The sequence below is a fragment of the Bombyx mandarina genome, chromosome 15 (genome assembly GCF_030267445.1).
Source record: "Bombyx mandarina strain Sakado chromosome 15, ASM3026744v2".
Taxonomy (NCBI): domain Eukaryota; kingdom Metazoa; phylum Arthropoda; class Insecta; order Lepidoptera; family Bombycidae; genus Bombyx; species Bombyx mandarina.
In genome coordinates, this window is record NC_143221.1 from 16,836,007 (window position 1) to 16,851,555 (window position 15,549).

At 45.0% G+C, this 15,549-nt stretch overlaps 1 protein-coding gene across 1 annotated transcript; it reads right to left on the reverse strand.

Annotated features, from left to right (window-relative positions):
• Positions 1–3,463: 3,463 nt before the first annotated feature.
• Positions 3,464–5,703, reverse strand: LOC114249213 (thialysine N-epsilon-acetyltransferase). Its single transcript, XM_089733078.1, has 4 exons — positions 5,586–5,703; positions 5,060–5,204; positions 4,099–4,150; positions 3,464–4,011 (listed from the first exon to the last, which is right to left on the reverse strand). Exons 2-4 carry the CDS (start codon positions 5,144–5,146, stop codon positions 3,581–3,583), a joined length of 570 nt encoding a protein of 189 aa, XP_089589204.1. The 5' UTR covers positions 5,147–5,204; positions 5,586–5,703; the 3' UTR covers positions 3,464–3,580.
• Between the last annotated feature and the right edge of the window lie 9,846 nt (positions 5,704–15,549).

Sequence of the window (15,549 nt, forward strand, 5' to 3'; positions counted from 1 at the left end):
TGCAGTAGAGAAAAATAATAATAAGATGAATCCAAGCGAGTTCACATAAATTTCAAAAGACGCCAGTCTTAACCTCTCAAGTCGCTTGCAAGTGCCCAATTTCAGACAATAGCAATTGACGTACTTTTACTGTTGGTAGGATCTCTTGTGAGTCCGCACGGGTAGGTACCACCATCCTGCCTATTTCTGCCGTGAAGCAGTAATACGTTTCGGTTTTGAAGGATGGGGCAGCCGTTGTAAGTATACTCAGACCCTAGAACTCATATTTCAAGGTGGGTGGCGGTATTTACGTTGTAGATGTCTATGGATTTCAGTAATCACTTAACAACAGATGGACTATAAAAAAGTTGCGTTGTAAAGCTCGCGTTCATAGAACAGGCGCGAACACATTATTTGTTACAAAAAAGAAAAAAAATGTACCTTTTAATTCCTTGGAGCCGAACCATCCCTATCCGAAACACACATACAATGAAAGCAACCCCTATATAGTCTCCAGCACAATTGGGTCGTCAGGTCTCAGTGGCGGCGGCGGTGGTGGTACACGAGCCCGGCCTGGACCCAACGTATGAATTTGGACTCTATCTTAAAGATCTAATGGTATTAATGAAACTTTATTATAGGTCAGTAAAATAACACGACAGAAAATATATGTGTGTTGAAGGACAACTAAGGGATAATTAAAGTAGTATTAGTGTATTATTATGGGAAGGTTCGCAACAAAGATGAAGACATCAGGATTGCGATTGATATTATAGTTGCACTTTACACAGGAACACGAGTCCACCATTCTGGCAGTCCGGGCGGCTGAGGACGTCGCGACGCACGGGCGGCTGGCGCGACACTACCGACCGCTGTCCGCGCGGCACTGGCGCGAGCCGGCCGGGGCCGCGCGTGCGCTGTGTCCACGCCGCTTACTGAGCCTGGGCCCCGAGCACGAGGAGCCCCCAGGATACATACAAGTCATTTGACTGTGGTCGACACTCAGTGATGTATCATCATTTTAACAGAACACTCAACAGTCACCGGTCGTTCATTTTACGTTACGTATGATATGGGTACGTATATACGCATGTAAGATATGGGTCAATAACAAATATTCAAACAAACAGCTTGTAAACTAATAAGCACACCCTACACTTAAACGACTTAAATGTGTTTGTAGACATCTTCATAATTATTTAAAGGATATAACTATTGCTTAGTCTAAGGATTCAGGACCCAGTTGCATTTTACTCGTGAGTGTTGTCACCGGAGTCGTGCCAGGTATTCCTTCGCATGTGTGCGGAAAGTGCTGCCACCTAACAGGCACCTTCAAAATAGTTCCCGCTCACGTCCGTCCATGTCACGGCCGTGCTCTGGGTACAGTCGTGACCATAAGTATTAAGACAATGTAAATCAATTTCCTGTGCAAGGAATTTTGTGCCATAGATTTAGAAAAATTGGTTTTGTAAGTGCCACTTTGCTTATTCTAAAAAGACGTGTGGCACTCGGAGACTGCCGCGGCAAAGCTATAGCATAACATTTTTTATCAACTTATGCAATTATAAATCGACAATAATATAATTTAATATTAAAACAACAATAAAATAAGATCCGGCGAGAAACTCCGTGGGCTAACTTTCAATGAATCTGCTACATTTTGAGTATTCTATTTTGACCGCGCACTCACTAGAGGGCGCTACATGTGATAGAGACACGCCTTTGGATGCTACTTCTAACTCTCATTCGCCCAGAATCAACGGTTTACCTAGTTTATTTTTAATTCCATTCCAATCACTGAATGAGTAATAGGAGTAGTAATAAAATTCTTCGACTAAGCGATAGAAAATGGCACGCCCAACGCATTGTGATGTGATATAATTTTCTATTTTACAATTCTGTTTGGCGCCGATAGATGGCGCTTGACGCAAAAGCTGAATCGCGCTATCGTTGTGCTACCCACGAAATTATATCACATATTTTGATAGTACATAACTCGGTTCTCGTCGAACCCGTCGCTTGCGACGAAGGGCTCGACGAGTAAATTAACTCTCAGACACAGCCCACTGAGTTTCTCGCCGGATCTTCTCAGTGGGTCGCGTTTCCGATCCGGTGGTAGATTCTGTGAAGCACGACTCTTGCTAGGGTTCGTGTTAGCAACGTCATCAGGTTTGAGCCCCGTGAGCTCACCTACAAAAGTTAGGGTTACGCTGATATAGCCTCTCAAGGCTCTCAGCTTAGGTAGGAAAAAAAAAAAAAAAAAACATAACTCGGTGTTTAGACTTCTTACCTTATACACTACACAAGCGCAACGTGTTAATGTGTTGAACGCGAGCTACATAGTAGGGGTAGTGAGGGGTGGATGTTTTTTTTGTTACGGAATTTCACGATTTCGCTCTCAAGCCGCGCCCAAGGCCCGCGATCAAATCTATGCAATAGCTTAAAAACTATTATGTTTGTAATGTTGAGCGTGCTCACGAATGATCAGTTTTGCAACAATTTTTTTTTTTTTTCCCTACCTATGCTGATAGCCTTGAGAGGCTATTTCAGCGTACCCTAGCTTGTGTAGGTGAGCTCGCGTGGCTCAAACCGGAGAATTGCTAACACCGCCCTAGCAAGAGCAGTGCTTCGCAGAATCTACCACCGGATCGGAAGCGCGACCCACTGAGAAGATCCGGCGAGAAACTCAGTGGGCTGTGTCTGTGGGTTAATTCGCTCGTCGAGCCCTTCGTCGCAAGCGACGGGTTCGACGAGGACGGTGACCGGTGCTTGTATTGCCTAAAAGCACCGTTAATGGATCAGGAGGATCCGTGATGACGTGCTTTGGGCGACGTCGACGGTTTACCAATCGGTCTACAGGATCGGGTATGTAATTTCCAGCGGCTACGATGAGAGGGTTCTCATGTCGTGCCGCCTTCTCAAAGTGGCGCAGCGATGCCGACTGTAGATACTTACTGACGGGGTCGAGCTCCAGGTCATCGTGGAGGTCCACGTTCCTCTGGAACCATGGTGCTCCGACGGCTATCCTGCAGAATCGGGATTGTATAACCTGAAGGGGTTTCAAGTTGGTGGGGGCCGCGTGAGCGAACACTACGCTTGCATACGTCATGACGGGGCGTATGCAAGTTTTGTAGAGGGTTACCTTATTACGGAGGGACAGTTTGCTTCGTCTACAAAGTATTGGGTAGAGTCGTCCTAGTATAAACGCGGCGCGATCGCGTACCGTTTTTACGTGGGGACGGAATGTCATCCCTCTGTCGAGGGTGACGCCTAGGTATTTGACCTACGAGGCCCACGGTATGGGCTGGTCAAAGAGAGTGATGGGGCTAACGGCGGAGGTGTTTACGCGCCTATTGGGGAGTGGGGTGCTCGAAGTGGTATTCGGAGGGCGACCCCTTTTGAATAGCACCGCTGTGCTTTTCGTGGGGTTGATGTATATTTGCAACAAATGGCTCGAGTTCAGTTTTAAGTACCGAGAGGCTGAAACGAATCACAAATACAAATTTTTTTACACAATGTTATGTATTTTTTTGTCATAAAATGTATTATGTATTATAAGTAAACGATTCATTGACATTAGAAGTTCTTTTGTTTAAATTCATTAATCGAAACGAGGAAATATATGGGCGCCCGACTGAGGTGGAGTGGACGGCAGCAGGTGGCCCGCGGCGACGGCCAAGATGCAGGGCTCGTCCAGACGCAGCGCCAGGCGACGCTCGGAGCGGTAGAGGTCGCGGGCGCCGAGCCGCGCGTACAGCGCCAGCGCCGGCGCGTTGTCCTCCAGCACGTGCCAGTCGAGCCGCGTCACCTGCTCCGCCGCACAGCGCTCGCACAGCGCCCGCAGCAGCGCCCGCGCCACGCCGCGCCGCCGGTGCCGCTCCGACACCCACAGGTCCTCCACGTACACGGCGCGCCCCGTCCAGCTGGAGTATGCGCGGTTGCAGAGCGCATACCCGGCCACCTGTCCGTCCAGCTCGGCTATCAACACGAAGAACCACGCCGGAGACTGCTCGAATCCGTCCGAAACCAGATCTGTATCGAAAGCGCATTCAAACAACGACATCAGTATTGATCGCGGTTCTTAATGCGACGAGTACAATGTTTAGTTCGTATTCGCACCTTGGATTGAAAGCTTCGGCCCGTCAGCGACGCCCTCGTGCGCCGCCAGCTCCTGGTTTCAGAAAATTTTATAATTTTTGAACATCTTTCGTCGATTTTCACAAGTATCTGGTAGAAGTTATGTTATGAAAGAAATATAAACGCAACCAACAAACATCTACTTTATATTCATAAATTACATTTATCACGTAAATTTAATTAACTTCAATTACAGCTTGAACCATTGTAGTGTTCAGATCACACATAGTTGAGGGTCCTGGGTCCTAAAAATTCACTCAATCCGTTTTGTTTTTTATGTTGGATAGTCTCATTTGCACAAGACACTGAAAATGATTACGACGCCACGACAGGTCGTCAAGCAATGTAGAGCTTCTTCCAAACGACAAGTGACCGGCTCCAAGATCGTCACTGACCGAAATAATAAATACGTCTTGAAGTTACCCTTTTATAATACTAGCTATTTATATGGCTGGCAGTAAATTCTTAATTCCAATGAATTTTATTTTAAATATTATATCTACATATATTTTATCTTCAGGTTCTTTGCTTATATGTACTGATTTGATTATTGTTTTGTTCTCACTACATTTCTATCTTTTTGATCAATAAGCCTTTGAAGAGCGTTGGCTTCCACACATCTGACTTCTTTAAAAATAACATTGAATAGTTACCACTGCGCTGGCAGAGATGCATTGACCTCATGGGAACATTTTTGAATGAAAAAAAAAAACAAATAACTAGCTTTCTCTATACGAGTACATATACTAAACGACCCTTTCGTAGGTAAAGATCTAATAATATCAATCTGTGTCGCAATGGGGATACAACAGCAAAACTAAATGTAGTACTGAAATAATAATTTGGCAGAACGTACATATCGAATTAAATATAAACACAAGCAGACACACAGCACAGCTCAGCACAGCACAGCACAGCACAGCACAGCATTGTGCAAACTCACATAGATCATGTTGTGCACGAGGGGCATGTCGTCCCGCGTGGCGGCCCGCACCGTCACCGCGGCCGCGGCGCCGCTCTGCGCAGACATCACTGCTGCTCCTGATGCTTGTCTCGATCTCGACTCAATAAAGATTGATGCAAGATTGATTCATTCATGATTTTTTCTAATGAAATATGTACTTAACAAATGTTCACGATTGACTTCCACGGTGAAGGAATAACATCGTGTAATAAAAACCAAACCCGCAAAATTATAATTTGCGTAATCACTGGTGGTAGGACCTCTTGGGAGTCCGCACGGGTAGGTACCACCACCCCGCCTATTTCCGCCGTGAAGCAGTAATGCGTTTCGGTTCGAAGGGTGGGGTAGCCGTTGTAACTATAGTGAGACCTTAGAACTTATATCTCGAGGTGGGTGGCGCATTTACGTTGTAGATGTCTATGGGCTCCAGTAACCACTTAACATCAGGTGGGCTGTGAGCTCGTCCATCCATCTAAGCAATAAAAAAAAAAAAAAAAAAAAAAAAATTCAGATTGAGACCTATTTATGATCCAGATCAATGTATTTAAGACAAACCGATAATATGAAATTCTCCTGATCAGTGACGTTAGAAACTCACAGTTGCTGCTGTTTTTCTGGACCAATTGCAATAGTAATTAACTAATTGAGGTCGTGCGATAAAAGAAGGTCACCAACAGATGGCGTATGCTCTGTGTTTCATTACTCGTAAACTGAAACAAACTAGACCAAAATGTATCGACACTAATTTTCAATCCGAGTAAGCACGCTCGCAGCAGCTATTAGACAACATGAAAAATAAAATAAATAGATAACAGAATTATTCCTCCATCTATAAAGTTACTAAGCATTAACTGCTTTTAGAAAATGTTGCCAATGAAAATGTTCAAAGTTTATATTAGCGAATAAAGATGGCGTTATTATAAAGTTTACTCTTGCTAATAACTTTTTAATCTTTGCAGAGAATAAATAGGCAATTTTATCGTCCTTTTCATAATGATAATATAATAATATGATGTTCATTCCATATTTTTTTAAATGTTAATTTTAGAAATGAGCTCACGGCCCACTTTTAGTAAGTGGTCACAGTTTTCGTCCAACTCGACGAAGAGTTGGACGTGTCTAACCAACGACGTTACGAACCTAGCCCATAGTTCACAACCCACTGAGTTTCTCACCGGATCATCTCACGGGGTCGCAATCCGTGGTAGATTCAGCAAAGCAGTGCTCTTGCTAGGACTAGTGTTAATAAAATTCTTAGGTTGAGTCCGTAAGGTCACTTAGGTACTCGTCCGACCGTAGCTGGAATAATGTAAGGCTACTAACGATCAGGTAGGAGAAAGAAAAAAGGAGATAATGCCGTCGCGCACCTCGCGACGTGAGGGCGAGGTCTTCATTAAACTTATAACGGCCCTCCTACACTTTAGGCCAGAATGCACGAACAGAATGGAACTACTAGAATTTCATAGAACGAAATAGGTTTCCATACATATTCGTGTGGATCTATGCCTACACACCTTTTTGGGACGAACCTTTTAAAAATATCCCCGCGCTTAGAGGGCGCGTCGTGTATGTGGTACTGCCAAAGTGGTAGCTGCCACCGAGTAAAATACACCCCTAGACTTCCACTCAAGCGTCTGAGACAGAACCCGGAAGAGGTAATAGGGTTATCGTAGTCAACATTGCATCCAGAGACGCGGCTCACCCCAAGACACAAAGCTTTCGGAGTCGTCGGTATGAATTGAAAACTCTACGTTTGCCGTCTTGGCGCATGTCACGCTGCCGCAGGTAGTGCCGCTTGTGTCTCGCAGTAGCCTCCTGGATCATAACCAGCTGTTCAATTGTTGTTATTCTACTAGTGCGGTGCGCTGGAGTACTGGTAGCACACCGAGCGACCTCGACCCTCTTAGTCGGCCCTAGCCTTCCTACGGGGACCAAATCTGGACGAAATTCGCTCTCTGGCCCCCGGCTCGATAACTGTGGACCGGTGCCGAATGGGAAGAGCTCTACCCCTCTCACTCTAGCACCACCATCTCGCAGAAGTGGAGTATCGCCTTTCAAAACTCTTCGCTGCTAAGCACCTTATCCGCGACGTCGGCAGCGATATATCTGATCCTAATTGCGTCACTAAATATCACGTTTGTTCCAGACACATTATCGATTATCGCAATTCGAGAACTAACCAGGAGGCGAAGGTTCGATAACAACTGCCGGGCACTCCAAGCGCTTAAGAGCTGCTAATTCGCAAGTTCTCCTGTCGCCAGGTTTGATCCATTGAGAACATCGGACGGGAAACTTAGCGGGCTGATACTATGGACCAAATTTCGCGATGAGTTCAACAGCGACCTTTGCTTTAGCTGCTGCTACTGGTAGCGTCTATCAGCAAAGATCCGTGAGGACGTACCTCGACGTGAGGGTATCGACGGCATCGCAGTGCGCGCCGAAAGTCCCGCCTTTGCTGGTACCCGCACTAATGATAGGATTATCTCATATATATAATCTCATCCTCGGGATCATCCCAAAGAACGTCGTCTAGAGAGACACACCGTGAGCGGCCCACAGGAGCCACCTTGCACCACCTCACCACCGGACCGACAGAAGAGTGCTGGGCGCCCCCGCACTCGGCACTCGACAGTCCCTACGGGCTACGGGGACTGCGAGGTGGCTTCTCGCCCGCGCCATTTTACTACGTTGGCTGATCAAAAGGTCCATCGATGAAAAAAAAGCACCGCGGTGGCTCATATTTTACGGAAGACCGAAAGGTGATGGATGTATCCAGCAAGACTCCCGGATTCTTGATCTTCCTGACCCAGCGTATTGTTTCGCCGAAGGGGAAGATAATGGGAGTAATGTTTCAGTGCCTGATACAGCAGGAGATTCGCATCGAGCTCACTCTTTGAAAGAGCCTAAATAAATCACTTCCTAGTAGGAAGATGCAGTTACTTACATACAGTTACACTATAAAAAAATTATATAATAATTATGTAGGTAAAGCTACTTATAAATAGAAAATCTGTGCTAGCTCACCGCCAGTTGGCAGCGTTCCCAGAAGGCTGGCAGCACTTCCACGCTGGATAGCAATGCTAATTCTTTGTGCAAAATACGTACCGGTCTTCTGGTCTCCTGAGGCCTCAAATATTTTTTTTTAAGGTCCTTAAAAAAGATTTTAGCAGATGGACCCCAGAGGCCCAAAGTTTCTACCCCAAATGGAACAAAAATGAAATCTTTAGAAAGATTATCATATTTCCGCCGTTCGAGGCCTTCAGCCGTTGAAGCAGCGCTGCCAGCGTTAGAATTAGTCGCAGGAAGATGTGACGGTGCCATGGTATCTACACAAGTCGCATCCCAAACGAGCGACCGACCCACCTTCCAGGGAATAATCGACATACCGTCTAGTCTCTTACCATCGCCTCGCACCAAACCATTCGGTTCTAGAATGGCTGGAACGCCGGCGCTGACAAGGGCCCGACGGATGATGTCATGCTGGCGTGGGGCGATATTCTGCCAGCGTTTTTTGCGCATTAGAGCCCGTGGTAACCAAAGCGGTCGACAATATTGCCACACTGGCAGTGATGCTGAACACAGCAAGGTGCCCCCAGGCGAAGAGAGGTTGCTAAACGAAATCACATTTTGCACCATAGAGAATGTCAATGATTTTATCATTGACTTCGCCCGAAAGCATAAAATTAATTAAATCTTTTAAGTCTTTTAAAAAGCGATTGGCCGACGGCACCACAGCTGCCACTAGTTAGATCTTTAAGGTGCTGTGGAGTTAGGCTATTAAGCCCGCCAGCAGAACCAGAAACATCCTCCATGGACACCTCTACGGCTTGTTCAGAGCTGGGAGGGTCAGGAAAAAATATGTTTGATGACGGATCTGCGTGCTTACTTTCGAGAGCTTGCAAAGTATCGGAGGTATTAGGTGCTATTACGTCAGTTGAAAACAAAATATTTGCAGCACCCCTTATATCACCATCACCGAGTCTAGTTTCAACTTTTCTAAAAAATGTGGTCTCAGAGTGGGATTTTTTGGTTGTCAAGATGAATGAATCATTATTGAAATCATTGCTAGAGGTATATGTGTTATTGCTACAATTATCTTTGATTGTTTGTGTTATAGTCGTTTTAATATTTTTGTTAGGCCTAATGTTTAAAATTCTGTATGGAAAAAGAAGGATACGCTCCCAGGCTGAAACAGAATTCTGTACTATAACGTTTTTGATCAAATTTGGTAACGATTGTGATGCTGCAATCCTCGCACCACGGGGAATTCGTTTAAGAACTGGAACGTTATTTTTTAATTCTGAAATTTTTTCCCAAAAAGGTTTATCTGGTTGTGACGGAGAAGTTATGGGGTGTGAATGAGGAATTATGGTATGATTTGAGGAAGGGTTACAGGTATGAGATATTAAGTGATCATTTGTTGGGTGTTGATTTGACACTTGAATTTGTTCCAACATATACCATGAAAAAAATTCAAATCTGGACACGACAAACGAAGCGAAGACGTGCCACGTCGTGGAAGCGAGCCGCAACTACTCGTGAAACATCGGCTCGCTTCGGGTGGTGTGCTTCGGCACAGTCGAGGTGTCTTCGCTCGAGTGAAATCGAAATACATGACATATTAAAAGTGAAGACATCCCGGAACTGTCATTGTTTCTGTTTCTGTGATCGATCTCTTTGCACGAGTATCCACCATACGCCCACTATGTAAAAAAAAATCAAACTATCGGCCCATTCGAGAGCTCAACGAGCGAACTAGTCCCCAGATACAACCCACTCAGTTTCTCACCTGATCTCTTTAGTGGGTCGCGATTCCGATCCCGTGGCAAATTCTATTATACGAAGTACTGCTCTTACTATAGCTAGTGTAAGTTGAGCCCGCGAGCTCACCTACCAATACGCGCCAACGTGGAATAGCCCCTTAGGCTACCAGCTAAATGGTAGGCAAAAGAAATCCGTCGAACAGCGGTTATCTGGTGTGCGGTGTCGCAACAGTCGCAAGCAGGCGCGGGCGGCCGGTACGTGAGGGCACGCCGGCCGCGGGCACGTCGCCGCGCCGCACTCACACCGGCCACTCCCTGCACGCACACAGGCGCATCCTCACGGCTGCCATCTCAACAACAACTTAATAAATCACGCAATAAATATTCTTGTTTGGAAATCGTACATATCCTAGATTTCGTTTCATTTTTTTCTAATTGGTGATTGATGCCGCTACCCTACTGCCGAACTTTTGCGAAGTAGGTTTTGTTTATTCACAGAGAGACGTCGCTACACTGTAGAGCGACGAGCGAGCACAATATTCTTGTTACAATGTTAAGTCATGTCCTAAAATGCAATGCCACTTTTCCGGCGGATTTCATCCCGCCCCAGTTCAAATTTTTGAGAAAAAAAATACCGTACAAGAACAAGCGTTCATGAAAATCTTCCACGATGAAGCGATAATATTGTAGTAAGCAATATTACACTGCGGCTCTGGAACGCGGCGCGCCGCATTAGAGTTTTGTTACTCTACTCTACTGAACTTAGCGCTAGGAAACAAAAACATTCAATTTAAAGCCCACGGATCTTTATTTACTTATTAAAAAACTGACGACGCTCCTAGCACATTACGCTAAATGGATGTATAAGGAGAGTACCTACGAACTACGTCTTCCTGTACATCACTTGGGACTCTACCATGTCGAGAATCATATTGTAGAGCTTGTTTTTACATGTTAAAATGTATTGGTATTCACTAATATCACTAATTGTATAATTTTTTTTAAGGTTATTAGCGTAAATCATGTTGTTACAGAATTTGAAACTGTTACCCTTAATACAAGAGAGGACAATAAGAGGGGACGCAGGACGGAACCCTTGATGTAACAAGATTAAGATCTGGTTCATAGCCGTCAGAGAGGATTGTTTTGTACGGCTTTAAACATATAATGTATGAGATTTAACAAACTCCACGCATTGCCGCGGCTATAGTGACATTTTATGGTCTACTTTATCAAAGGCTTTTTTAAAAATCTGTACATAAATTAATTAATTAATAAATTAAATAAATAAATTAGGGTAACGGAATTAGTAAGTGAATGTAAGCAAACGACAAAGGGAAGATCTTCCGCCGAGCCGATATCGTTGTTCGATAGACGGAGGCCCCGATTGCCGCTGTTCGGAGCTTGTAAATATGTACTTGCAAATAAACTTGTACCGAAGGCGTCGTTCGCTGTGATAGCCGTTGCTCCACCACACAGTAGCTCTAGAGAGATGATGTTCGGACGCACGTTGTTGTTCGTTCGATCGATCTGAAGTAAGAGTAGATGGATCAGAATTTTGTTATCGTTTGCAATAATCAAAGATGATATTTAAATAGGTATTCTACCGATGGACTTATGTTTTTTACCTTATCTCTGAGTAATCCGTGCGTTATCCATCTGCGCAAATCCTTTGGAGGCGTTAAGGATTACTTCTTTAGTTGGGTCCAGTCGGTCTGTGAGTAGGTACGTTCGAGCTCAATTTAGTATCAGCAATCTGATATTGATCAATGCTGAAATTTTTTAAAAGCATGTTGTCACGAATGCTGACGTCACTATTCTCATCATCAGGTTAGTTGCTCATACTTGGTGAAGTAGTCAACCAACTTGCTCGCCGGTGGCAGTTTGTTATCCATTCTATTCAAGTGGTTTTTTATTGTTGTTTTATCAGGATGGAAGAATAATTGGCGGTCCGACGCGACGGCCTCTTCAGCTCCGCTAGAACAGGGACAAGCAAGGGCTCAACCAGGAGAACAGTTGCCCAAAAGCTAATGAAAGAGACATAACGGCTCAAAGACAGCTGCTTTGCGAATGCATCTACTACCAGATTGAAATCGCCGTCCGTAGAGGAGATGAGGAGATCCGTTCTCGCGCCGACCGAGTTGTGTTTGTAATGCTATCTTTTTGGTTTAACTGCTCATTGAAATAAGTGTAGATACGAATGTTTCGTTGCATAGCGTTTTTAATTCTGTACTCATCGTTATATATTATAATGTGATGTAACTTACATATTGTGCGAACTTTATTAAGGAACATTTCTCAAAGTAACATTGACTGACAACCGCACATAGTAAGATATGTCAGGCACGGTTTCCTTTCATCGATACGCAGGTCATTCTTAGTCAACCGGTTCTAAGAAGCATTAGCACTCCGCAATGTCGCCTCTTTAAGTTCGACAACTGGAAATCCCTTTCCTCCACCACCCACCACAACCCGCCGTTCACGTCCGTTCGTTGCAATATTTAGGTAAAATAATAACAATTACCTACAGTTTTATATTATTAGTTCAACTCTTGAGCTGGTACTCTCTTCTCTCTCTCTCAAACACCAGATACTTTCAAGCCATCTGAAAGGTAATGTCTTTGTTATGTTTATAACATTTAATATTAAAAGTTTGAAAGCACAGGTTTGAAAAGTGTATCTTCTGAAAATTCAGCGCCGAGACGTGAACAACACGTGAAAATGTCAATAGCAATATTGGGAAAAGGCGCATAGGAGCCTAGACAACGATGTGCTTAAAATGAAATATTACTAAAAAGTTCATAGACTGCCACATCCAGCTCCTCTCCCGCCGCCACACCAACCTTGAAGTATCGGTGAGAGAACAACGTTTGAACACTATCATAAAACTACTGCTATACTTCTAAGCAAAAGTTTTTGCGAAATTAACAAAACCCTTTCGTCGTGGCTGCCTCGAACTACATTACTGACTACATCACCGACTATACTGTTCATTTATTATGTGTATGCATGTATGTATGTATGTATGTATGTATGTATGTATGTATGTATGTATGTATGTAGGGTATTGGTATGTAAATCACAGAGTGATTTCATATTTTAAGTGAACTGTAACTATATATTTATGGTATATATGTATGTATTTCTTTAATATTGATAGTTCACTCTAGATATTGTTAATATTTAATGCACCGTAACGTACCTTCTGTATCTTTTAAAGAATTTCTGTAGATAAAACGGTGGTCTGGAAGAGTTCGCCTTTAGTGATAAGACTCCCTATTCCACAACTGTACCTGCCTGTTAACTGTTTTTTAACGTTAATTGTGTTTTGGTGTGCAATAAAGTATATTCTCCCTCGCTCCGTATATTCGCCCGGGACGGGACAACGCGAAGCCGCCGTCGTCCATGACATGACAATGTGTTACCCGATCCTCCGCATCCACTCTCGGTGCTTTTTGCTCTCCAAGCACCGGTCAGCGTTCTCATCGAACTCGTCAACTTCAGAGTTCGACGCGCAACATAGAAATGAAGTGAGATAGACGTGCCAGGCGAAGTCAATCAATAAAACAATTCAAGTCAGAAAACGTTAAGTTATGTTCTGTTACTAAGGCAACGGACTCCAGTGACCACTCGACGCGAGATGTCCTTGAGCTCCCTACTTCCTCGTCCACCTACCTGGAGCAACCGTAAGCCTTTATCATTTTTATGCAATCAGGTCAAAATCTCCCTTAGGAACAGAACTTTACTTTCAAGGAGTATTACAAAATGCCATCATAAACTTAGTAAATTCCAGATCCCCAGCGTCCAAAGATTTAAATTTCATTTATTTTTAATTATTATATCTTTGATTATTATGGGTTGAGAAACTTCAGTTTAAAAAACAATATTGTGAAAAGGCGTTAGTTTATTTCAATCTAAAATTGCATTCCACAAACTACTCCGCTCTAGTAATACAATTAACTATTGACAAGATCGAGTTACACCAAATACATAACATTTTAGCAGCATGTTGTTATTATTTATTTTCCTATTGAAGTCATGAAAAGTTGCTATCGGATGCTCGGCTGCTCGGCTCCGCTGTGCTGTGAATGGACCCTATATAGGATGCGCCTCTATGTATCACGGCACATAGTACACAGTCGCAGTGGTTATCGAGAGAGATGCGGATAACGCAACCGTAATCTAAAGAAGACGAGCAACAGAGACAGCTGACGCCGAGGGAGGAGGTCCGTGCGCGCGGCGAGGCCGGGAGGGAGGGAGCGAGGCCGGGAGGGAGGGAGCGGTGGTCGGCCGCCGCCGAGAGACTCGCGCGCCACCGACCGTCGCGAGCGCACTCTCAGCGCGACACTATGCCGTCTCTCGCGCCGCCCTCTCTCGATCGCGCCGCGCTCTGACCACGCCGTCCGCGATGGACGCCACCATGCAAACCACCAAACACGAATACCAATTCGGTGAGTACTCCGCCCGCCTCCTTCATGCAGGACTCACCTCACCCGCCAGGAACCGAACGCGATATTATGTCCTAGCTCGCTGCACACAAGGGTCTCCACGCAAACTGGGTACTTTCAGGTACGTTTTAGTGTAATGACTGGTAAAGATCCTATGATCTTATAGAGAACCTGCGGCCGATTAAACAATGAAGCTTTTATCTTAATTTCCGATTATAGAGATTGTTTACTTTATAATTAGTCAGAGAGGTTCACAATGCACAATTAAAATAGTAATGATGTGGATTCGGTCGCTCGATCGTTTGTTTGTCACAGTCCGCTGGTATATTTACACAGTTTAGATAAAGCTTGGCGAACTGGACATAAAAAAAGGTTATCTATTAACCCCTCGAACGTTAAGTTGTGGCGAAACATTTATATTGCTTGAAGTATTGTGACGCGCGCCGATGTCGGCCGCCAGATACTAGCCAGCAGTGCCAGTTTCGACTGTCTGTTCATCTGAAGGTTCCTAAATATCTAAATAAGAGAACGGCTTCAGCTTAGATTCCGTTACTTGGTTTTAGGAAACACAGCCTCAGGTCAGTCTCAGCAAAAGCGCCACACAATGCGTCGTAGTTTCAATGGAAGCATGAAAATTAAATTCTTTGTTTGCATCGAGTACGTGCAGTTTTATTGCGAACGCCTAGATTTAACGGACCGAAGGCGGCTTGGTGCGCGCGTGCGCTACGGGCGCCAGAGACACGCGCGGAGCCGCTAATGTGTGCCTTGTACTGAATAACACAGGGTCGCTTATGGCGCGGGGCGATCCTGGAGATATGCGCTGATGAGGCAATGCGGACGTTATCGGTCGCTGCTCGAAGCACGCGCGTGGAGGACGCAGGCTCCCGGGCGGAGGCTGAGGACGGCCGCGTGAGGCGCGAGACACGCGGGAGTCGCGCCGTTTTATCATCCCGCGATTAGATAAAGCGAAATCGCTGAAAGTCGGCGAGCGGCAGTAGAGCGGCGTGCGTCGGCGGCCGCGCACCTGGCGCTGCCTTCCTGCATGAGCTCTCAGACCCTTCCCCCCGCCCTCGACTCCTCGCTTTCAATCCACGCCTGAGAAGATTCCATATTCGCTTTCGGGAAGTTTACTTTCGGTTGTTCCTATGATGGAGTGCTTCTCTCATCGAAAGACAATTTGTCAGTGTTGAAGTGCAACAATGTCATCAGGAGTGCAATGAGCGGCACGACATGGCCCCGATGGAGGCAGTAGGAATCC